Source organism: Protopterus annectens, chromosome 13.part0, assembly GCF_019279795.1.
Source record: "Protopterus annectens isolate FY-2018-M chromosome 13.part0, PAN1.0, whole genome shotgun sequence".
NCBI classification, from domain to species: domain Eukaryota; kingdom Metazoa; phylum Chordata; order Ceratodontiformes; family Protopteridae; genus Protopterus; species Protopterus annectens.
The window spans coordinates 1,263,606,221-1,263,632,025 of record NC_056747.1 but is presented as its reverse complement, the minus strand read 5'-3'; the positions used below and the strand labels follow the sequence as shown (position 1 = coordinate 1,263,632,025).

The window sequence follows — 25,805 nt, the reverse complement described above, 5'->3', positions numbered from 1 at the left end:
TCACAACTCTCAACAACACTACCTACATGTGGATCGCATACTGTTGCATTGTTGGTAAAGTATGGTTTACATCTCCCATGTGTATCTTTCCATGCCTCTTTAATGTGCCTGTCTATATCTTCACTTTTATAACCCCTTTCTGTAAAATCCAGTTTAAGGGACTCTAGAGCTGAATTCAGCTCTGCATCATCATTATGTAATCTCATCAACCTAACCACCTGTCCTTTTATTATATTACGTTTGCAATTTGTTTGGGTGCATACTTGTATTGTGCAATAGGTTATTCTTTCTAACCGGTTTCCTATACAAACTATTTTAATAGTGTTGAGCGAATGCTTACTAACAGTCACATCTAAAAATTCCACCTGTTGTAAACTATAATTCTATGTGAATCTCAGAAAATCAGTGGTAGTATTGAGGTAGTGGATAAACTTTCTTAATCTTGTCTCAGTTCCTTGCCATAATAAAAAATATCATCCACAAATCTAGTATACCACAAGACAGAGTTGGCATAGGTCATATTACAGAGTATAAACTCTTGTTTCCCATTGCACCAATGAAAGGTTGATGTTGCTGTTGGCACAGGCTGTGCCCATTGCCACACCAGCCTTTTGAATGTAGTATTCATCATTGAGCATAAAAACAGTTACTTAATAATGTCCAATAGGCCTACAAATCAAGCGTATTTTACCACCCTGAACCCCTTTGCTATGCAGTAGTTCACTAATACTATCAATACCCCATTGATTCGGTATGACCGTGAACAGGGATACAGTGTCCATAGTAACAAAGTAACATTCAGAATAGTCAGGTTTCCATTTCATTTGTGATAACTCTAAAAAAGTTCTAGTGTCCCTTAGAACAGTTTCTCACTCTTCTAATATGTGATGTAAGTTATTTTCGAGAAAAAATGAATAGGGGTTCCATAGCCCAGCCTGCCAGAGACTATAGGTTGCATGGGTGGAGTACTAAGACATTTATGAACTTTTCGCAAACTATATACAATTGGTGCCACTGGATTTTCAACTGAGAAGTATTCAAAGAGTGGCTCTGATGTCATACTAGTTATTAGTAGATCGAAGATCAGAAATGCTATTCTATCCATAACAGCTTTAACAGTAGCTACTGATATACATTCACAGGTATCACTTTGACTTAAAAAAACATACATTTGTCTGTGATACAGTTCCTTATCTAAAATAACTATACCTCCACCCTTGTCAGCGGGTCTAACTTCTATGGAAGTTAATTCTCTCGGTTCTTTCAGTGCATCATACTCTTCTTTAGACATATTGTGGTAGAGTTGATGTTCATCTTCACTATCAATACTATCCCTGATCTGTTTATCACAGATCTCCTCAAAGATATCAATAATAGCATTGCTGGGTGAATTATTGGATATTCTGCTGTGTTACATCCAGTGCTACTGTGTTTTTCTTTCTCTACCGAGACCTGTTCAGAGTCCGGTATGCTACAAGACTCTTCTTCGACTATGGAACCTGTGGAAGTCTCTACCTTGGATGGGTCCAGAGCCGCTGTGCAGGCACTGGCTTCTGAGGCATTTCTTTGCTCAACCGATTTTCGACTCAAATCGACGACTTCTTTTTTAACCAAAACTACCGAGTTTCTTAGGCTCAGAGTACACACTACACCTAGTAAACCGACGACCAAAGCGCATGCACCTGTTACCATGCCACAAAAACAAATGCTTACAATGGCAGAAGACCTTATTACGCTGATTAGAAGAAGTCAGCCGTCCCCTGCTAAGAGAAAAAGAGACCAGTCCCATACAGCTTCTACAGACCAGGAGTCAGATGACTCTGATATTTCTGATTATGAAGACATGCCCTTATCCGCTTATGAGGATTCAGATGCAGAGGAATCCATTCCCTCTGCCTCCCCTCCAGAGGATTTTTCTTTTGGTGAAACCTTGCATACCTTAAGATAGCATTTTCACTGGGAATGCAAAGACTATCCTTAGTCCAAAAAGAGACTCCGAGAATTCCTAGAGTTGCCTCAGCACAAGCCTTTAGCAATACCCCTTGTCCTGGATGATGTTGATGATGTTTTTATGGAGTCCATTCTTACTCCTGACACTTTACCTCCTACCCCTAGGAAACCAGACAGGTACTACAGAGTACCTGACACTCACAAATTTCTTTTCAAGAATCCTACTGCTGACCCAGAGATTATTTCCCAGGGGCCTAAAGGTATCACTGCTACTACAGCCAAAAATCCCACCCCTTCGGACAGGGATTCCAGCGCTTTGGACAGATGGGGTAAGAAGTTATATACCTCTGCAACTCTTGCTATTAGGGTATTGAATTGTCAGTGTCACATGCTGAAGTACCAGCAGCATGTTATGGAATTTATTAAACAAAAAGTGGCAACCTTTACAGACTGTGCAGAAAATAAAGAATTGTAGGAGCTTATGCACTCTGCAAGCCAAGTCAGTAAGCATACTTTGCAGTGTGGCTTTGATGCCCTAGAAGCATCTTGCCGGGCAGCAGTCACTGGATCTGTACTGAGAAGACATGCTTGGCTCAAGGAGCAGACCTTGCCAGACCATATCAAATCAAAGTTACTAGACTCTCCTTTGAACAAGGACAGTTTGTTTGGCCCAAAAGCAGAAGAGGTTCTTAAAAAGATGGAAGAAAAAGCTAAGCCTATGCAGACTGTTAAAAAATTCTTACAAGTGCAACCCCCTAGATTCAGTAGGCATTGCCCTTCCAAACACTGGTCCTTTCCAGCCCCCTCCAGGTCTTCTCAAACCAGACCCAGGGGAAACAGACCACCCAGACTACAGTCTCAGGGTTTGAAGAGATCTAAGCAATGGAGTACCCCCACCCCTAAAGCAGGGAGTGGTAAGCCACCTCCTTACAGAAAAAAAACTCACAATGACTTCTTTACTCCACTCCCCAGCCCTGCCCAATTGCTTGTGCCCCTAGGAGAAAAATGTGCCCTTCATGCAAAAAATTGGATGTCCATCACATAGGATCAGTGGGTCCTCAACATTGTATCCCAGGGGTACAAATTTTATTTCCATTTACTGCCAACCCCAAGCCAGTTTGCAGACCTTCCTCCAAACCAGTGGGCAGAGGCTCAAAGCCAAGTAGCTTCCCTGCTCAATATCAGAGCTATTCAGCCGGTTCCAGTAGAACAGAGGGATCAAGGATTCTACTCCAGACTCTTCCTGGTACCCAGGAAAGAGGGCTATTGGCGCTCAAGCCTGGATCTTTCAATTCTCAACACGTTCCTGGTGGTACCAGAATTCAAAATGCTTACCCTGCAACATCTTCTTCCTTTGCTTGCCAAGGATGCCTGGTTAGTCACCCCAGACTTAAAAGAAGCCTATCTGCACATCCCCATAAGGGAGTCATGCAGGAAATGTCTTATGTTTCAGGGCAGGATCTATGCATTATCAGTTCTCTACACTTCCCTTTGTCTTATCTACTGCGCCCAGAGTTTTCACAAAATGCCTGGCTCCAGCCATTGCATACTGCAGGCAGAGAAATATCCAAATTTTCCCACACTTGGACAACTGCCTGATTCAGGTGAGCATTCAGGAATTGCTGTTGCAGCACCTGACATTTGTGAAGCACCTTCTCACTTCCTTGGGGTACACCATCAACAAAAAGAAGTCAAAACTGGTACCCAGTCAAAAGATTGTATTCCTGGGAGCAAGCTTGGACACAACATCCCTGATAGCATTCCTCACTTCAGAAAAACAAGTCTGCAGCCTACTTCAAACAAATGGCCACCAAAACCCAGCTATCCACAAGAAAAATAGTGAAGGCCCTAGGGTTCATGGCCTCATGTATACTGCTAATTCCATATGCAAGACTGCATATGAGGAAACTTCAATGGTACTTAAAAAGTATTTGGTGCCAACATTCTCAGGACCTGGAAACAGTCATTCCTATCGTACCCTGTCTAAGGACAGAGTTCCTTTGGTGGGAAGAAGCATGGTACCACAACAAGGGACTGCCCTTTTCTCAACCCCACGCTGCCCAGACCCTAACCACAGATGCATCAGACTATGCCTGGGGAGCACACATGGACGGCAAATGCATTCAGAGTCACTGGAGCCCAAGTCAAATTCACCTGCACATCAACCAAAAAGAGATGCTAGCTGTGCAGAATGGCCTTACAGCTTTCAGATCCCTACTCTTTCCAGGACAACTGCTAATAAAAACAGACAACACCACAGTTATGTGGTACATCAACAAGCAGGGGAACCCACTCCTACCCACTCTGTAGGTTAGCCATGGCCCTGTGGCACACAGCCTTGGACATGCAAGTCCATCTGCAAGCTCAGTTACTGCCAGGCAACCAAAACTCACTGGCAGACGACTTAAGCAGAAATCTCCTAGACCCACATGAGTGACAGTTGGAGCCCAGCACCTTCTGATTCAGAAATGGGGGACCCCAGAGGTGGATCTCTTTGCCTCCCCCTACAACCACCAGCTCAGCAAATTCTGCACCAGGAATCCTCACAGCTGGGCCTAGAAAGTGGATGCCCTATCTTTTCAGTGGGTAAATCTCTCAATCTATGCCTTTCCCCCTCTGCCCCTTCTCTCAAAAGTATTACTGAAGATAAGACAGGACAGACCAAAGACAATTCTGATTGCCTGGACTAGCCATGCCAGCACTGGTACCCTCTCCTGCGCATCCTGTCACTGGTGCCACCCTGGCAATTACACTACAACCCAACCCTGCTGTGTCAGCAGGAGGGACAGATTTTGCATCCACAACTACAAACCCTAAATCTTGCAGCCTGGCTTATTCCTTGAATTCTCCCCCAGCAAACCTAAGCAAGCAGGTGCTGGACATCATTCTTGAAGCCAGAAGACCCAGTACAAGAAAATCCTATGCTGATAAGTGGAAAAGGTTCTGCTCCTGGATTCTGTCTAAAGGAGAGGACACAACTGTGCCCTCCCTGCCTCTAATCCTGGATTACTTAGCAGATCTACTCCACAAAGGCCTGCCCTTCTCCTCCATTAAGACACATGCCTCAGCCATTTTGGCTCATTACAACACTGAGCCACCTCTCTTCTTGCACCCCCTTATCAAACAGTTCCTGAGAGGGGCAGAAAACTTAAGGCCACCAAGGAGAGCACCCACCCCTGCTTGGGACCTTAACTTTGTACTGGAAAAGCTCACGCTTCCCCCCTTTGAACCTGCTGCATCAGCAGAGTTAAAATTCCTGTCTTGGAAAACAGCCTTGCTTTTGGCCATCACTTCAGCTAGAAGAGTGAGCTACAAGCACTTATGGCTGTGGAACCCTTTATTATTTTCCATGCTGACAGGGTTTCCCTCAGGACTAACCCTTTCTTCATGTGTAAAGTGCTGTCCGGTGTGGCTCTCAACCAATCCATCCATTTGCCAACTTTCTTCCCTAATCCTCAAAATAAAGGGGAAAGGATCATACACTCCGTGCACAGACAGCTCAGCTTCTACCTTGATAGGACTAAGCCCTTCAGAAAATCTGATCAGTTACTAGTCAGCTGTACAACAGGGGCAGAGGACAAGGCCATTTCAAAACTAACAATTTCCAAATGGATAGCACACTACATCCATTTCTGCTACAGGCACCATGGGAAACCAACCCATCAGGGGGTCAGAACACATTCCACTAGGGCAACATCTACCTCTACAGCATTTCTCAGGGGAGTCCCTGCCAGGGACATCCTGGAAGCTGCTACCTGGAGTTTAGTACACATCTTCACCAAGCATTACCACCTGCCTATCTTTTCCAAATCCAGGGTAGGATTTGCAACAGCAGTCCTGCAGGGCCTACTAGCCAGCCCTACCTCTTCTTGACTGCCTTCACCCTTCTTCAGCTTTGAGAATCCTCCCAAGTGTGATGACTGCAACAGTGAAACATGAAGAACATAGTACAGTTGTGTACACTTACCATAAATGTAGATGTTCGAGTGTATTCACTGTTGCAGTCCTGGTTTCCCTCCCTCCAGCCCCCTGTTTTTTCTCTCTCCCTCTGTCTCTCCTGTCTATGGCTATTACTCACCCCTTTCAGGTGTATTGGTATTGGTATTTACTTTTTACTGGTGTTGTTTTCCCCACCATAACTTAGCTCCCTATTTGGGGGGCTCCTGACATTTGGGGCAAGAAAAACTGATGCAATGGCATCGGCTGCCTGTTTTTATACCCCTGACGACCTAACGTCAGTCCTGGAGCGACAACATTGATGCAGAAATACTAAGTCTCTGGTATTCGGGCCGACTGAGGGCTACCTGCAGGCAGATAACCCAAGTGTGATGACTGCAACAGTGAATACACTCAGACATTTACATTTATGGTAAGTGTACAAAACTGTACTTTCCTTCACCAGTGTGGCTCTTTGTGTTCCTTTATAGGTTCATAGGTAAGTACTAGGCTATCTGCCCAAGAGCATTTATAAGCCTAGCCAGAATGTGTTGGCTTTCGCCACCCCCTTAGATTAGTTCCCTGTGCCTCTGTCCAGCAGAGCCATCAGTTCCCTGCGCCACTGTCCAGCAGAGCCATTAGTTCCCTATGCCAGTGCCCAGCAGAGCCAGTGCAGTGATCCCCGGGGTAAATTTTCTGTTTCCCATCCACCCGTCAAGGTTTCTCTTGAAGAGTGTTAGTGAGGGGCTCTGCCTGATATATATTGGAACCCCTATTCCAAAGCATGGGGAGTCTCTGGGATAGGAATCTATCCCTCCAGCATGTCCTATTTATCGTTGTGGTGAGATTTATATCTCTAGAGAGTGTGGCCCTCAGGGATTTGTTTTTTTTTTAGGTGGAGCATGTCCATTAATTCTGGGTTGGACATGGCCTTGTATGTCAGGCAGAGATCACCTCTGAGTAAGACGTATGCAACCGAGTACAGCTGGAGTTTCTTGAGTCGGGCTGCATAGGGCATCTGTTTGAGGCCAGTAATCCTCTTGGTGAGGTACTTTTGTGGCCTTTCCAGCTGTTGCAGGTGTCTTGTAAGGTACATCCCAAATGGGGCGTTGTATTCTATGATGGGTCTAATGAGTGATGAGTAGAGAGGCACAATGACCTCTTTTGTTCTAGATGCAAACCCTTTTGTGATTAGGTGGGCCACATAGAAGGATTTTCTAACCACCTTGGCAATATGATTATCAAAGGAGAGATTACTATCTACTTGGGTCCCCAGATCCCTTATTACATTTTCTGTATTTAGGGGACTACCACCTATGTGGTAGTTTGTGGATATTTTGTTTTTTCCAAAGGGGATGACTATGCATTTTTTGGCATTTAGCTTGAGGCCATGATTTTGACACCAGGTATCCATCTCAGTGAAACCCATCTGAAGGGTGTCTGTATCAGCCGGAGAATCAGTTATGGCCCCTAGTTTGCAGTCGTCTGCGAACTTGGTCAGCCATAGTCCTCCTATGCTTGCCTGTACCTCTGAGAAGTATATACCGAACAGGAGGGGTCCTAGGACTGAGCCCTGAGGGACACCACTTGTAACCAGGTTTAGAGTCGGACATAGAGCCTTCAATTCTCACCATGTGGGTTCTATCCATGAGCCAGTTGGCAACCCATCTTGTGATGTAGGGGTTTATGTTCAAGCTGGTGAGATTGTCTATAATACTAGAATGGGGAATGGTGTCAAAAGCCTTTGCAAGGTCTAGGTAGGCTGTGTGGACCTCCTTTCCCTCATCTAATGCCTTGGTAACCATCTCAAAGAAGTCCACCAGATTTAGGAGGCATGATTTTCCCCTTAACAAAACCAAACTGGGTAGAGTCCAAGGTTTGGAGGCTCCCAATATCTCTGTTAATGAGTTCCATAGCCTTGCAGACCAGGCTAGTCAGGCGATAGTTCCCGGGGTCCATTGTGGCTCCACTTTTGTGGAGCGGGATAACTGTTGCTGTGTGCCACTCTGTGGGTATGTAGCCTGTAGAGAGGCTGAGTTTGAACAGTGTGTTTAGGTGAGGGGTTAGTTCATTTTGGAGCTCTTGTAAGACACAGCCTGGGACCCCATCCGGTCCCATTGAAGCTATGTTTTTGGCTTTGGATAGGGCTGTTTTAACCTGTGCATTGGTGATTGATGGGGCCCTACATTCTTTTGGTATGCTTATGGGCCCTTTAGGGGGTGAGAGGGGGGTGAAGTTTGTACTAAACCTGTCTGCCAGAATGTTTGCAATATCAGTCGGTTCAGTGTATTTTGTGCCATTCTGCAGTAACTCAGAGCAGATCTGAGAGATTCCACTTAGGTTCTTGATATAGCTAAAGAATGCTTTGTGGTTATCTTTGGAGTCATTGGCAATTTTTCTTTCGAAACTAGCCTTGGATGATTTAATGAGGGATCGTAATTTCTTGCTGATACTGATCAGGGATGTCTTTCCTTCTTGGGAATTTACTCTTTTCTGTACTAGTTTCCTCCTTCTGTTGTATAGCTTGTTTATGGCAGGGGTCCACCAGACTGGTTTCCTTTTCTTGGAGGGGTGAGTCTTGGATAGCACAATCCATGCATTCCTGCAGATGCTCATAGAGTGCCTTTGTAAAGGTTTCAGCAACTTGGACAGCATTGTCCTTTAACATGGGGGCTGTGAACCTTTCCACCTCGGTCTTAAGCAATGTGAAGTTTGCTTTTGAAAAGTTTTTCATGGTGGTTTCCTTGATTGGGGGTGGGGGCGGAATGTGGATATCCAGAGTGATTAGTCTATGGTCTGATCTAACCAGCGAGGGGTTGACCTCCGGTGTGGAACACTGGTCGCCCATGTTGGTGATGACCAGGTCCAATATGTTGTTCCCTCTGGTAGGGTGTTTGAGTTTATAAATTCTAGGAAGCATTGGGCAAGGGAGTTAGTACTTGAGTAGTTCTCCCAGTTTATGTTTGGGTAATTAAAATCACCCAGTATTAAGGTGTTTGGTAGGACCTTCATATTTCCCAGTGTCTCCAGAAATATGGAATGTGGGTCCTGGGCCATGGTGGGTGATCTGTAGCAAGCTACAATTTAGATTGTAGTTTGCCCATTGTTAGTTGCACATGGATGATCTCTGATGCATTGTGCTGTGCCACTAACCTGGAGGTGTGGGTATCCTTGATAAATATGGATACACCCCCGCCCTTTGTGTTTCGGTCCTGGTTCTGTGGCCGAAAGGTATGGTATGAGTTAGAGCCTAGGAGTGCTGGGGTGCTCTCAGGAGCCTTAAACCAGGTTTCTGTTACTGTACAGATGTTGATGTTCTCCATACTGAGGAGTGCCTCAAGTGCATGCATTTTGAGGTTTAGACTTCTGGCGTTGAGTAGCATTACCCTCAGTTTTTGGTTACTTGTGCTATTTATGGTGGTGGGTTTGTCTTTTGAGCCTTGCCTAAAAAAGGCACTATATTAGATATCTTATTTTTTTAATACATATGTTTGCATCAGTTGTGTTTGATGCTCTCTAAGTAAAGGTTGAGATGATAAAGGGAGTTTCAAAATACACTGTAATATTCATATTTGATTATGTGTTAACATGAGGATTTGGCATAGTGGTTTAGTTCTTGGGTCTATATTAGAAGACCGAATGTTTAGGTGATCGAACACCTAAACATCTATCTTCTAATATCGAAAGCAAAAAACAGCGAACGGCCAATTTAACGCAGGGAAAGATTTCCCTTGGCCTTTCGCCAGAGTTTGCTATTTCCCTACTGTTGAGCGATCTTGGAGTTGGTATATTTAGTTAGGGGGGGTGTGGGGGCCGAAGCCCCCCCCCCACTTAATTTAGATATAAAGTAATGTTTTTTGTGTTGTGGCCGAGGGACGTGTTTTGGGACGTTTGACATTGTGCGGTTCGATAGTAGAAGATTGATGTTTAGGTGTTTGATCACCTAAACAGTCGGTCTTCTAATATAGATCCTTAGTTCTTCACCTCATAGACACAAAGTACGGGGTTTGATTCTGACTGCAGGTTATTGGCTAGGCTTAAAATGGTCCTTCAGGTTAGTTTGTCTAGTATTCTATTATAAACCTATGAAACTATAATATGTCAATATAAGAAAGGTGTTTGCTTTTTTATGTATTTTTCATCAGCATTTGATCACAGACAGAAGTAAGCTATGACAGATATAGTTGATTATGACCTTCCTAATTATATGGCTCATATAACACAAGATGTATGTATACGTATACTATTATTATTATTATGTCGGCTAACATAAAGCTAAAACAACAGCAGACATCAAAAGGTTGAACAAAAAGGCACTCCTTCACAAGTGGTTAAACATGCATATAACAGATACAAAAAATACTGAACAGTAGTACAAAACCTAAGGAAAAAAAGACAATGCACTATTTTATTTTTTGCAGGAGGTGCAAGCCCCTCTGCAGCCCTCCATGTGGAGAGGAAGCCCCCTTACTTAAATATGCCAACTCCACATCTGCTCTCATGCTGGGAAGGGTAAACCCCCCCTAAATACACATATCATTGCCAGCACACACACAGAACTGTGCTAACAGTGATTCCCCACAAAGAATAATCTGCAAGGAGAAAAGTAACCCACCCTAAACAAGCACCTACAAAACAAAAGCCGCTACATCAAGACAGTGATTAGCATTAGTGACTGCACATCACTGTATTCGGCCTCTCTAACACCTGTTCGGCCTTCTATGTCTGTGCACTTTGGAAACATACCCACTTAGTGTTTAGAAGTGAAAGTTACAGACAATTGCAAGAGGAGGAAGATATTTAAAATACAAGACTAAGGTATGCTGTTTTCGTCCTTCCCCCATTTAGCATTTATATAAAATCATATTAATAGGGTTTAAAAATCCTCCTGTAAGATTCTGTAAACTTACTGCTGTGGTTAATAGCAGCCTTTGCTTACATAGATGACTTAGTGAAGTATCCCATAACTGTCAAAATGTTCAGGGAAAACACTCCCACTCCAAAAGGATTTCTGACATTTGTGTCACCACTACTGACAAAGACAAAACAAGAATATTAATTTTTGGTAGGAAAATTATAATTTGATCCTGGAGCTCTGCTACTGAGGTGTTTTAAAGGTAAAGATACATGTTTACAAAGGATGGGAATATCATAGAGAGTTAACATAACTGTTTAAAGGTGAATTATTTGTGAAAATATTATATCTTGCAGATATTTGGGGAAACAAATTTTACCATCTCTGACAATACTTTTTATTTATATGTTAAAATAATCATCATGATTGCCAGATTGTGTCAGTTATTTGAGAAATGAGTTGGATGCATGAGTTGATATATGATAACAAAAATAGCCAGATGGTTAAACATCACCAAGGTTGTCTAATTTGTGTATCAAAATGCAGTACAGGAAAGCAGTATGTGGCCAAAATCTGAGTATTACAAGGGTAGTTTGATATACAAATTTTAGAAAAATTTTGTATCGTGGTCCATTTCTAAAACTAAAGCACATGGAAGTAGAAATTTTGAGTAAAACTAAGAAAATAATATTTTCAAAGCCGCTTCAAGGACACACAATATGTTTCTGGGCCATTGACACAAAATGTGATTAATTATATTTTGAAAGAATAAGCTTTGTTTCCATAAATAAAATACACATTGTGAAGCTGAGATAAATGGTTAATCAGAATTCATTTCACCTCACATCTGTGGCAAAGTGGTGGAAGAAAGTTTGTATGTGCCACCTGGGAATGTAATATATTGTAGAAAAAGGAATCGGAGACAAATTTTGAACACCAAGACTAGGAGTCAGAAAGGGCTACCACAAGCAGTAAGCCCTAACGTGGAAAGAAAACTGCTGAAGCCCTTTCTGATTCAGAAATAGGCTTTCAGTGGTGATTCTACACATTTGGTCTGTCTCCATGTTGATTAAAAATGTTCATGAGACATTTCAGGAAAGTGGCCATGTGCTGTCTCCCTGTTAATGCTACCGCTCAGGGTAGCTATACATAAATGCTTGGCCATAATTAATTAATGCACAAGAACAGGGTCACCCTACAGACATACCCTTCCTGTATGCCTAGGTTGGGTGACACTGTTATCCTTGAACCAGGATATGTATCTAACTGTACCATCTTCAGTCGCCCCACAATAAATGAAAAAATATCCAGCACTTGCTGGTAATTGGACAGAACAAAGCACATTAGGAAATATCAGTTATTCATTTCTTTTGTAAGGACAAGGATGGTAAGCTTGTTAGCAAACAGACAATATCAAAATGGGGATAGCATATTGCATCTACTTCCCTTACTCTTTTCATGGTAAGATTATTCCAGGTCAGGTTAGAGCACATTCCCCAAAGTCCACTGCAGCTGTGACTATCTTAATGACAGGGGTCATCACACAGTCTATCTTGGAGGCACTAACTTGGTTCTTTGTGCACACCCTTTCCAACCTTTACAACAAGAGCAGTGCTTCCTGGGCCACAACAGGCATCAGTATAGCAATTACTCAAGGTCTGGTGTCCCCTGATTTTTTTGTATGGCCAGCCATCCTCTGGTTGGTTAACTCTGGGAGTCTTCCCAAGAAGAGTACAACAGTGAATATTACAGTGAACACAGTACAGATGTGTTAGGAATTTTCCATAGTTCTGGATGTTTAGTTATAGTCAATGTTGCAGTACCAGTTCCTTCCCACCATCTCCTTTTTTACTCCAGGCATTGATGGGTTGAGGTGCTTACCTAAGCCTTCCTCTTCCAACTTTCCTGTCTGTCCCCCTAATCAGATACTACTCCTCTTCAGGGTTTAATAGCACCCTAGAGAAGCAGTTTTGGTGGTCCTCTGGTTTGGGTTGGTACCTCAGTGGCCTGGCTTCTTTAGGGTAGGTTATTCTGTGGAACCCTTATAATGGAACCATCTAGACATGGAAGAAAGATCAGAAGATGTCACCAGCTGACATCCTTTGTACCACCAATTTTCTGATGTCCAAGTTGGAAAGAGTCCACCAGGCCATGAAGAGCTGTGGAATTTGGGACAGTAATCGAGCTTTTGCTGGCATGAATCCCAAGAGTCAGGCCTGCAGTCAGTATACCTGAACATATACAATTATGGCAGGTTTCTAATACAGCTCTACTTTACTAAAATCACACTGTGCGCACATTGGATTGTGACTGTAATATTGGAAGCTACTTGCTGGGATATTTGCAGTCATAGGGTGCACTATATTTAAATGAGTATACTGTCTAGGCAAACAGTTTTAGACAATTATAATGCCCCAAAAGGATGTCATAAAAACTGTGGATAAGCGTGTCTTTTACCATCTCATTTCCTTGTGATGCTGTTGACCAAGACTTTAATAAGCTTCACAAGGCAGTCATCTAGAGATAGCCAGAGTTTCCTAGTTCCATCAGGTGGTAAAGGACAAACTGAATGCATTACCTGTATTGTACCATTTGTTTTCTTTTATTTATTTATTTAGTTGTATTTGTTTACCAGAGTGGTGCACTGATCTCAAATGGACCATCTACGGACACAGCCAGGGAGAGAATCATATAAGAAATGAGCAAAACATATTTCCTGTTCTCGAATTTTCATGGAACAGGTCTGTCTAGTTTAATGGATAGTGTCCCTTAACTGCATTGTTGCACTGGTCATGAGTGACTTAATTTTGTGTCACTAACAGTATTCTGGTTAAGTGAGAAAGCTCTGCATTGGTTTGATGTGCTATGAATAAGTTTCAAAGAGTATTCTGATGTTCCTTTAGTAACAGTTTTGCTTTTTATTAGCTGCAACTGCAAAATAACTAAAGATGAACATTTATTCAAAGTTGTATTTAGATCGGAGAACTCAAGCAGATGTCTCGATATGTAATGTCTAGCTTCCAATTTGAATAACTTTAAATATCTGTTTCAGACATCTTCTACCCACCATGTGACTACCAAGGAGAGTCTTGAGGTTGTTCGGCAGGAAGTGAAAGTGAAGAAGTCTTCTGGTCGTGGTAGTTTAGGTCATAAAGGAAAGAAGTCCAGCAGTGGGAAGAGTACTGCCAGTTTCTCCTCCACGTCCTCCAGCAGTCCTTTCCAGCAAGGTATCCCTCTGTGAACTAATTCTGCTTCCAGCAAAATGTTCCTCTGTGAATTAATTCCATGCTTTCTGTTTATTGGTAGTTACTAGGCTTGCAACGGACCAGTGAGAATCCTAACCCAGATTTCCAGTTGTCCCGAAGCACTGTATGGTTAAGGGACTTAACTCAATAGTAGAGAGATGGGGGCTGAGGGAATCAAACCATGTACTACAGGAACTACAGTTCATAGTCTTAACCCTCTGTGCCAACTGTTAGCTCAGTTTTATATGCTGACTGAAGGTTCCACATATTCACTCACAGCATGCCTGTTTTACATGCTAACTGAAGACTCTCCATTTTAATTCACAGCTTTGTTTAACATACCCCTTGAAGGATCTGTATATTAATGTCAAGCCCTGAATGTTTAACACAGTGAGTCAAAATCCCTCCTTCCTTGGGGAATTACATATTGATTTGTTTGCCTGCTCCATGATTTAGAGGAATAAATCTCTGTGTACAGTCCAATTAGTGTCCTGGTGTCAGAGGAATTGGCCAGAGAGAGCAAGAAGAACGAGATGGCAATGGCTATCTCCAGAGGGGGGGGGGGTTCAGTACTGGGCTTCTTCATCTTGTAGGTCATTTTAATCCCTTAAAGGTGTGAATCAAACTCTGTGCTTTGTGTCTGTGAGGCAAACACCTTAACCATTTTGCCAACCCCCAAACCCAATTCAAGGGGGGACAGAGCCATTTGAGGGGATATCATTCCATCAGTCATGGAAGTCAGAACCGTTTTCCTCAATGGTCATGCTCACTGAGGAATGGTAAGGCTTAAGAAGTAGATCCTAGTGAATGAAGGCACCACTCTAGTCAGCCAGGTCTCCCTGAATGGAATTGATCAGTTATAAGACTGTTGCTGTGGAAACAACTAGACAAGTGGACTAGACAGGGAGTGGCTTTTTGGTCATGGAGTACAGAAGAGCTCTGTGGTGTGCCAGACAGAAGTGCGAGGCTTTATGGTCATGGAGTACAGAAGAGCATTGTGGTGCACCAGACAGGAGGGAGTGGCTTTATGGTCATGGAGCACAGACGAGCACTATGGTGCACCAGACAGGAGGGAGGCGTTATGGTCATGGAGTACAGACGAGCACTGTGGTGCACCAGACAGGAGGGAGGCTTTATGGTCATGGAGTACAGATGAGTACTGTGGTGCACCAGACAGGAGGGAGGCATTATGGTCATGGAGTACAGATGAGCACTGTGGTGCACCAAACAGGAGGGAGGCTTTATGGTCATGGAGTACAGACGAGCACTGTGGTGCACCAGACAGGAGGGAGGCTTTATGGTCATGGAGTACAGAAGAGCACTGGGGCAGAAGAAGTAATTATTTCATTGAGAGAGACATATGGACACAGTGCTTTGCTTGTTCAGTCACTGTTGTTGTCCTCAGTAGTACTTTGTGATGTGGCAGTAACCAGTGTAGCCTTGCATAGATTGTCCATCTGTGTACGGCTTCCTGACTACTAGTGCTGTATACTGACTTACTGTTTAAAGCTGACCCACAGTACCATACAGGTAGGAGTATTAGCTTTGTTCTGTGCAAATCATTTAATTACTCTGCATTCCTTCAAATTAATCTGCATGCACTCTACCACCAAACTGATACAGCACCCCTGAAGCAAACAGTTCATGTATTTGCTAAACACAAAAGTTGACAGATTTGAAGGACCCCTTTCAGAGCTGTAGGACAAAAGGATTCAGTCAGAATATGAAATCAGTAATGCATGTTCACTTGACATATCACATTGAGTGGGGTACATTGCATTGTTTCCACATGATGTTCGCCTCCCCCCACATGCCTGCTGACCTCAGGTCTCCACCCAATCAAACCTGAGCTCATTTGTCCCCGGGAAGAGCCTAGTGGAGGTGTCCTCATACAGGCAGCCATGGAGTTTGTTTTTACCCTTGATGGCATTGCTGGGATGCGAATGGGGTAAAAGTAACTAGGCAATGAGGACATTACTGTTCTACACTTAGCCCATCTCATGAGCAGAGGGATATGCAGCCCACATCACTGAGGGGGCCAGACCCTCTTCACATGTGACTGCATACTTCCATGCACCTGCTTTGAAGGGTACCCCAGTTCGGTAAATGAAACATATACCCCACAGTTTCATTTGCATTAGCAGTCTCCTAGAATTGGGATAATGGTGCTGTGCTCCCAGGATAAGTACACCCCTCATCTCCTATTGAGCCCCAACAGGTGTCTAAAGCTGCTAATCAATCCTGGCTCCTTTGAGTCATAGTCAGAGCTTTATTCCTCTATGCCAGCAGGGCGGGCTGAATGTATTGCATTTTTCTTCTACATCAAAACTCAGAGCTCTCGTGCCCCCACATATTGCCTCAGCAGCCAAATACACAGGCTAGTAATATTTCATAACTAGGTATAGCCCAGGACAGCCTTTCACTAAGCTTATATTTAACTGCCACTGTCTCAGTTACCAAGATTCCTATGACTCTGTATTTCTGCTAGTCCATCTAACACTGCCTGACAACTTTTTTTGGTTTCTAGTCAAGATTCTCTGTGCCTTTACTGATGATTTGCCTTTGTCTGTACCCGCTGTAACCTAATGTTTTTTGTTATTAGCTGTGTGTGACTGTTGAGCCTTGTTCGATTCAGTTTGCTAATTTATTATTCTAAGATGAGTCTGTATACATTAATAATTAGTAATTTCACTTATTTATATTTTCTGACTTGTCATTTAGTTATGTTTCTTGCATAATTTGTAAGAATTGAGCCTTAAGTGTGTTTCAGTGATTAAGTTTGCGTATGCTGTATTAACCTTGGTTGTAACTGAAAAGGGTCTTTTGACAGTGGACATACTCATTTAGCAGACAAATAAAAGTAAATTTTGTGAAGAGGTCACAGACTCTACATGTTGTCACTGAAAACCAGGAAGCTGAACACAAGTGATACAGTCCTGTCAGCGAGTCATCATTCTGTTAGTTTTGTAATTCCAAAAAGCATGAAATTGGGCAAGTGTAGGGTGATCAGCTTTAAACAAGTGTATGTGCCTTAGTAATATATGTGTATACATCCACAGCTAGATGAAAGCAGGGTTAGCTGCAGGGACATTGATACATAGGCATGTAATGGTGCTAGGGTGCATGTAGAATTGAATGGATTAGGGTACATAGCTAATGTGACCTGGAAAAATGTGCGCATTGTTTGCAGCTGGTACTTGCAGTGTGCTGTTGTAATGCATGTGTCTAAGAGGCGACATGTTTGGTAATATTAATGGGTACAGCCACACACTTCCCGTGTAGGAATTCACTTCTTAATTGTTATGGTGTGGACTCCTTAACAACACCTTCACTGGTTAGCAACCATTGCCTATGAAGTGTCCATACTAAGAGATGATGTTGATTTTCAGCCAGTGCCTTTATTTGTTAGCGGACATGTTGGGCATTTGCCAGTAGCATTTTGCAGTTGCTTTCCTTTGTTTGTGTTGCTGAGGTGTCCAGAACTAAAATGAAAGACTTGGCATTCTCTTTTGTCTATCAGCTATTTAAAGTTTGCTGAATCAGAAATCTAAAGTTTGTCTCAGTGGTACTGACTTTAGACATTATTCTACAGATTCCCTTCACAATTGCCATGTTGAACTTTCAAAAGTGTCTTATCTCTGCAAATACAGCAGTGGTCTTCTCTACAACCTGAGTTGGCACTCCTGATGTTGATGCACCGCTGTGGGTTTATTGTTAGTACTACGTGGTCTGAATTGTCAGTACAAGGTTACTGTTTTACTGTGCTGGTGAGGTAGTGTACTGCAGTCTGTGAAACTGACCAGCCTTTTACATGCTATGCATTTGTTAGGCTTAGGTTAGCATGTGTCTTTAACATACATACTTGACATTAAATGTATCTTTTTCATAATGTGGATTATTTATTGTTCACTGGACACTTACACATGTTTCTTTGTATGGAGCGCTACAGTGTAGTGTAGTTACACAGAAGCACAGACTAGAAGTCAGGATTACTTGGCCCACCTTGAGTGAAAGGACCACCCCTTCTCTCTGACTGGAGTATAGCTGGAATAGCCATAAAGGTGGTAACATTTTCTTGTATAAGAAAACAGCAAATAGCTATGCCCACCAACTTAAAAAATCTAGAAATTTTTTGAAGTCCTGGTTTATTTTAAAAACATTTCCCAGTCTAGTAATCCCCCTTTTACCAATACGAATGCCAGACTACTGGAAGAAATTGTCAATTATACTTCCACAGTCAACATCAGCCTTCCAGATCTCTCAGACCATTGCCCTGCTCCCTTAACTCTCCCACAAACCATCGCCGTGCTTCCTTAACTCTCCCACAAACCATTGCCCTGCTCCCTTAACTCTCCCACAAACCATTGCTCTACTTCTTTAACTCTCCCACAAACCATGTTGCTCTCACCACAGTCGTACTCAACACAATCCAATCCTTTCTTTTTTGCCCCCTTTCTACTTTTTTCTGTCAACTTTAAACATGTGACTAAACTACTAGAAAACTGGATGATAAATCTAACCCCAACCCAAAGGTTATCTGTCCCTCATTTCTCCGTTTAGCTGCCTCTTATATAATTAAATTTGACATTTATCTGTAATGTCTCACTTACTACAGGATTAATACCTTACTGTTTCAGGGTTAACATTTTTAACATTTGTTTACCAGGAAAGTCTGACTTGGAACGAAGCCAATTTTCAGCAGAGGCCCAGGGAGAAAAGCTCTAGATGCATGTCTTTGTAACCTGGGAGGAAACCCACACAAATGCAGGGAGGACATGCAGACTCTGCACAGAAGGCACCCCAGCTGAGAAATGAACCAGAAAACCTCTTGCTATGAGGGAACAACGCTACCGCTGCACCACTGTGCCGTCCATGCCATAACAATTCCCATTGCAAAAGTTTGCACTCCTTCTTTTCCTCAGGACTACGGGCAAGTTACATTCTCTGTCCTTATTAGAGAAACTTCTTTATGACCAGATCCTAGAACATATGAACAAGTGTGGCTTCTTGCTTGGAAGTCAGTCTGGATTTAGACCTGGCCACAACACCCATGCTACCATGTACTCACTCACTCACTCACTCACTCACTCACTCACTCACTCACTCACTCACTCACTCACTCACTCACTCACTCTCATCTACACCTTCATGGTAAGAAATGACCAAACAGGTGTCGTCTTTGCAGACTTCAAGCATATCTTTCAAAGTGTCACGCCCAGTATCATTACTGACTCTTACATGGAGATCTGGCCTTGCATTCTGTGCAATTAAAGGCCCAACCTTCCTTTATCTGTAACATCTTCACAAGGCTCACCACTCCACAAACACTAGAACTAAAGATTTGAATCTGCACAGATATGTAAATAAAATATGATGGTGAGACAAATATGTCTCTGGAGTAAATTGTTAAACATTTAAACAGAGTAATGCACGTGAATCCTTCAAGATGAACCTTGATGATTTTTACAGGCAACTGCAAATTCATCCTTGGCCTGGCCTGCTTTAGCCTTCTTGAGGAGGTACATCATGAGAATGGGTATCAGGAAGCACAAATGGTCTTATGGCATACTTGTCTTGTAGTCCCTGTGAACCTATTATCTTGCTCTGACCTGGGTCTTTAGCTTTCTTAACCCAAGGACTTTGCACATTACTAGACTTTCCAGCCTCACAGTTACATGCACCTTTATCTCTGGCGTTCCCCAAGGTCTGCTGCGTGATCCTCTCCTTCTCTCTCTTTTCATTAATGACATCATCTCTTACCTGCATCCCTCAGGTATCACCCTATATGCTGATGATTTTATACTGTGCAACTCTGTTCCTAATAACACACTGTATTAACTACAATTGGTTCAACTTTCAGCTGCTTTGTGATTGGTTGAACAGAAAAAAAACTCAGGCCTAAGCATCAGCAAAACAACTTCTGTGCTCTTCAGTGTAAATGTCAGTCTTCACAGTTCCTCTCCATTACTTATTCTCACCCGTGACAGAAGAACAATCCAGAAAGTTAACCAGTACAAATATCTGTTTTTCCATTTGATCCTTCATTAATGTTTAAAAATCACACTGAAAATGATTGCTGCAAAGTAGGTTAGTAAACTAAAGCTTTCTAAATGTTTCAAACCACCCAAATCCTCATGGCCTTGCTGGTTATAGCAATCAATGTTGTCATCTCAAGATTAGAATATGCTCTTTCCCTTACAGATCTAAACATTTCTCAAAGCACTAAAACATTACAAACCACTGTTAATTCTGTCTGTGGACTCACCTCAACCCAAAAAGGGAGCATCTTTATACTGTCCTAAAAAGAGCTAACTGGCTCTCAGTCTCTTCCTAATCTGTTCACTGATTTTTCAGTTGTTCAGTAACTATTGCTTTGCCCTTAGAAACAGACTGTCTTTCTGCTGCTCCAAGTGCAGCCTTCCTCCACAGTGAAAACAACTTTTTTCTTACCCTCCAAATATCCATCTTCCGTAAAGCAATCGGTGGGAAAAAGTTATTCAAAGGTAGCCCCAGACAATTGGAATCATCCTATACAAATTAGAAAACTGACTCACTACCTTTCAATTGGAAGTCCTAGAACATCTCAAGAAACTATTTCATCTTTATAGACAAAGGTTAAAATTGCTGCACAACGTCTTTCCAGCCTCATTCTGTCAGAAATTTAACAGAGCAGCATCTGTTGAATGTTAAAGATGTTCTTACATTTCACTGTTGCAGTATTCATTACAGAAGGAATCCCCTGCCAAGGATGACCTGACATCCAGCCAGTATACCAAAGCCTTAAGTTGCATTAAGGTACACGGTACATAACGTATACTGCACGTGTAGTGTAGGGCATAAAGGTGATGTGCAGACGTACCAAGCTCAGAACTTCTTTGCTGCCAGTCCAAAAGCCATCTCTTGATCGTCGGTCTGAATGCCCATTCCGTTGTTGGTTCATCAAGCTGTTGCAGATAAGTGTCCCGTTGAGGTTTATTTGTATCTTATCTTTCTTTTTATTTTTTGTGGCTTGTGTGGTTTCATGTCATCCAAGAAGAGTAAATGCCATTGTGGGTGACAGATTCCCCATCAATACAGTCATGAGCAGTGCTTGCTTTGCCTTGGTGCTTCCCACGATCATATGTCTTGTTCAGTCTGTCAGGCCTTTGTTCCCAAGACCCTCCATAGAAAGCTTTCTTCTTTGGCTTTGTATCTGGAGAATCAACATCTTAAGCTCTTAGCTAAACACACAATATAAGGAACTTCCCATAACGAGGGGCAGCCATCCATGAAGATGGAGGCCAAGAAATGTAGGCTGGATTCTTCTGCTATTCAGCCTCCACCGGCGGGAATCAAACGTTAGGCACATCCATGGAGGCCTTGCAGACATCTGCATCAGACTTTCAAGGCGAACTGTGGATGATTATTTCTGAGAGGCCTAGGGGTGTTCCTCAAACTTTGGTCAGAGAATGAGTCCTTACTATAGTCCTTACTGTAGTTATTGAATGCCGTCAAAGTCTTCCTCAGTTTATACGGTGGATGTCCCCTTAAAGAAACAGCAGAAAACTAAACATATTACTCCAGCTCCTGAGGACCCACAGATTGAATGGCAAAAATTTCACTCAGAGTTTGTTTTAATGCTTTGATGGCTTTAAAATCTCCTCATGGAGTTTCTGTTCCAGCTCCTCCTTGGTCCTCTACTCCCCTTAAAAGACCCAGGGAACAAGATTCATCTGAGGAGAAGATGGATTCAGATGAAGAATCCCTTGCTTACTCCTCTCAAATTTTTTCTTTTGATTATGGGTCTGAGGAAGAGGAATCTACTAGTCCTGATACTCCTTTTGAGGAAATTTCTTTTTGTGACAGAATCTCTAGGATGATGGAGTTCTTTAGATGGGATTGTGTTCAGTTTTCTGAGGTACAGAAAAGGTATTATGAGCTCCTGCAGGTGGATTCTCCCAGACCATTTGCTTTCTCTCCTGTTTTAGCTGCATTGTTGAATAGATTCTCAGCCCCCTGCCCCCAAGAAACCTGATAGGTTTTATAGGCTGCCTGAAAACTGTAAACTTCTTTACAAGTACCCTTCTGCTGATTCCTCTGTGGTGTCTTTGCCTTCTGACAAGCCATCTCACTTGCTACCTTCTCTTAAGTTACTGCCTTCTGATAAAGATAACAGAACCATGGAAAGGTTAGGAAAAAAGATTTATACCTCTGCTACTTTAACTTTTAGGGTTACCAGTTATCAGATCCATATGTCTAGGTACATGTTGGCCCTTTTTTCCCCAGACCTGTCAGGTAATTTCTGATTTTCCAGACTCAGAAGGGAAGAGTTCTGCTCTTTCTCTGTTAGGGACTTCCTCCCAGGTGGCTCATCATTCCATCAAGTGTAGTTATGATGCATCAGGTGATTCCTCTAGGGCTGCTGCCTTTGGGTCTGTGATGAGGAGGTATTCTTGGCTTCGATTTCAATCTTTGCCTGATGATATTAAGGCTGGGTTGATGGATGCTCCTCTGGATAATAAACACTTGTTTGTGAAGCTGATGTTGCTTTGTTTAAATTTCTTCAGGATAAGGGCAAGGCTTTACAGGAACATAAACATGTTTTTGTTTCTCCTGTACCTACGTTTCAGAGAAATTACCCCAATAAGCCAGTCTTTGTTTACAGACAATCTCACCCTTCCGCCAAGGGCAAGAAAGGTGAGACGCAGACTCCTCCTGCTAAAGCTACTCAGACTTCTGTGCCCCAGAAGTCTCCTTTTCCTGATAAACCAAGTGCTAATGATCTTATTCGTCCCAGCACATTCCTCTTTCTCTTCACCTTTCTCTCTCTTTGTCCCTGTTTGGTTAAAGATTACTCAGGACTCCTGGGTTCTAGCCATTATCTTCCCAGGGTATTTCATGGTCTGGAAACCTCTCCCCCACTTTATGGGAATTCCTCAGCCCCCTCAGGAACAGCTGTCCTTCTTTCCAGGGGTGCTTCGGGATCCCTTGACTCAGGGTACTATACTAGAAGTTACAGTTTACCAAAGTGGGAGGAAGTTTTACTCCAGAATGTTCCTCTTACCCAGGAAAGAGTGTACTTGGAGACCAATTTTAGAATGCTGTCATCTAAATACCTTTTTGAAGGTTCCATCTATTCGAATGTTGTCCCTTCAGACTTTGTTCACTCTTTTGCTTCCTCAGGCTTATATGGTATCTCTGGATCTCAAGGATGCTTATCTCCATATCTCAATTTGTCCCCCTTTCAGGATGTTTTGTTTCTCTGTTGCTTCCTGACATTTTCAGTTGTCTGCTTTGCCCTTTAGCCTTTTTGCTGCCTCAAGGGTATTCACCAAATGGCTCGCTCATGTAATTGCAGGCTATAGGGGATCCAAGTCTTTCTCTACTTGGACAACCTCGTGTTTCAGGCATCCTCTCCAGAGACCTTATTGAAACTCTCCATTTTGCCATTTTCATTCTGCAAAGTCTGGGGTTCACTGTACATTTCAAAACGTCCTTTCTGACTCCTTCCCAAGATCATATCTTTCTGGGGTGCAGTATCCAGACTGTGCATATGCTGGCATCCCTGCCTCCTGTCAAGGCCCTAACTCTCATTTTTTTTTCAATCCCTTCCTTCTCTGGCTTCAGCAACAGCCAGGCAATTTCTGAGAGTTCTAGGGTTCATGGCCTCACTGTTCCTATGCTCCCTCTAGCCAAACTCCACATGAGAAAGTTTCAGTGGTATCTGATGTCAGTTTGGCTTCAACATGCTCTTCCCATAAAATTTGTAGTTCTTTTTCTGCCTTGTGTCAAGAAGGAACATTTTAGTCAATCCAAAGCTCCCTTTTCATCTACCTCTTCCCTCTTTGGAGCTGTTCACAGTCACTTTAGACGTGGGATGGGGTGCAGCCTTTTGCTTCCTAAAGGTGCAGGGAGTTTGGGCTCCTCATCCACAGGGAACACGCATCAGTGTCAAATAAATGAGAGCTCTTCTACTGGCTGTTCAGGTTTTTCATCTTCTCTTCTTACCAGGACCTCTCAAGATGTTTACAGACAATACCACAGTGAAGTGGTATGTAAACAAACAAGGGAGAGGGGACAAGGTCCTATCTTCTTTGCCAGTTGGCACTCCTAGTGTGGGAACTTGCTATTCATTATCAACTGACTCTTCAGGCAGTTTATATTCCCTCAGGTCAAAACATTGCGGCAGGTTCTCTGAGCAGGTCCATAACTCAGTCCCTCGAATGTATACTTCACAGGGATGTGTTTCTGGACATTGTCCACCAGTGGGGTACTCCTCAAGTAGATCTTTTTGCCCCTCCTGTGAACAGACAACTTCCTCTATTTTTGTGCCAGAGTCCCAGGTCCTCTGGTTTGGAAGGTGGATGCCCTATCTTTTTCTTGGAAGATGATGTTTCTGTATGACTTCCCCTCCCCTTCCTCTCATTCCAAACTTCCTGTTCACAATTCAACAGGATGCTCCCAAAATCTTGCTGGTGACTCCCTTTTGGTCGAGACACCATTGGTTTCCCATTTCTTTTGCATTTAGCCAAGGGCAATCATCACAAGTTACCTAACAGGGTGGACCTACTCTCACAAGACAGGGGATCTCTCATCCATTCCCACCTGTTCACTATTCAACAGACGCTGTGGGTGATAAGATTTTGATTCCACATAAACACCTTTTTTCTGAGGATGGGCTTAGGGTCCTGCAGAAGGGTCTATATTATATTCACAAATGTTGACAATGTTGAATTTGACATTGTCGACACGAGAATATCGAACGCTCAGAATCTCAAGCATGTAAATGGAAATCACCGTAAGGGAAGATTTCCATTTACTGCAATGTAGTGCGGTCTCAGAGTTGGTATATTTAAGTAGCGGGGGTGTGGGGGTGCAGGGGGGGCTTGCCCCCCTGCTTAAACCCTTTAGGGTACTTTTTTGTTTTTGTTTTTTTACTCGCTTGAGATTCTGAGCATTCGATATTCTCGTGTCGACAGTGTCAAATTCGACATTGTCGATATTCATGAATATAATGTAGACCCCTGCAGAAGGCCAGGAAACCCAAAACTAAGAAATTCTTAGGTTTTCTGTTTGGTGTCTTTCTTGTCTTTTGGTTCTTATTTGTGTGAACTGTTCAATGCTGGATTGGCTTATTCTTATGTTAAAGCTCACTAATCAGCTACCTCTGCTTGAATGCCTTTATCATCTCCTTTAGCTTTGAAATTTGAAGCCACACAATTTCTTAAAGGCATCCTACATATTAGGCCACCCAGGAAGCCTGTTCCTCCTCCCTGGGAACTTAATTTTGTTTTGAAAAAATTGACTCAGGCTCCTTTTGAGCCTGCAGCCTCAGCTTCCTTGCAACATTGCTGTTGAGAGATGGTACTTTTGTCAGCCCTTACTTCTGCCAGACAGGTTTCTGAGCTTCAAGCCATTATGACTTGTCCTTCTTTTTTTTTTTTTATAAGAACAGGGTGCCCCTTCATACTAATCCTTCTTTTATGCTCAAGGTGATAAATGAGTTGTCCCTTAATCAGTCTGTTCATTTGCCCACTTTCCTCCCATCTGTGAAAAGGTCCTACACATGTTGGATGTGCATAGACAACTAAGATTTTACTTAGATAAGACTAAGACTTTTCATAACTCTGAATGTTAAGTTGTCAATCTCGCCTTCATTCTTGCTGGATGGGTTCGGAGCCGATCCTCGGCTCCGACTCGGCACTTGCTAAGCTCGAGAGTCACTTTTACCAGCTCGAGGCAGCCCCATATCCCATGATGCAAGGCGGTAAATACCCAGATCTCGTTTGCCACTTCGCTGATGAGGTCCTCCTTTTACCAGCTCTTGGTAAGTAATTTGT

At 42.9% G+C, this 25,805-nt stretch overlaps 1 protein-coding gene across 4 annotated transcripts in view; it reads left to right on the top strand.

The window, feature by feature from the left end:
- The window catches only part of MLLT6 (MLLT6, PHD finger containing), a 2,458,880-nt gene that overhangs the window by 1,851,698 nt on the left and 581,377 nt on the right, over positions 1-25,805 (top strand). For all 4 annotated transcript variants that reach the window (XM_044055280.1, XM_044055279.1, XM_044055278.1 and 1 more), the window contains exon 8: positions 13,794-13,968. In XM_044055280.1, coding sequence (XP_043911215.1) covers positions 13,794-13,968 — 175 coding nt within the window. The remainder of the gene's footprint in view (positions 1-13,793; positions 13,969-25,805) is intronic.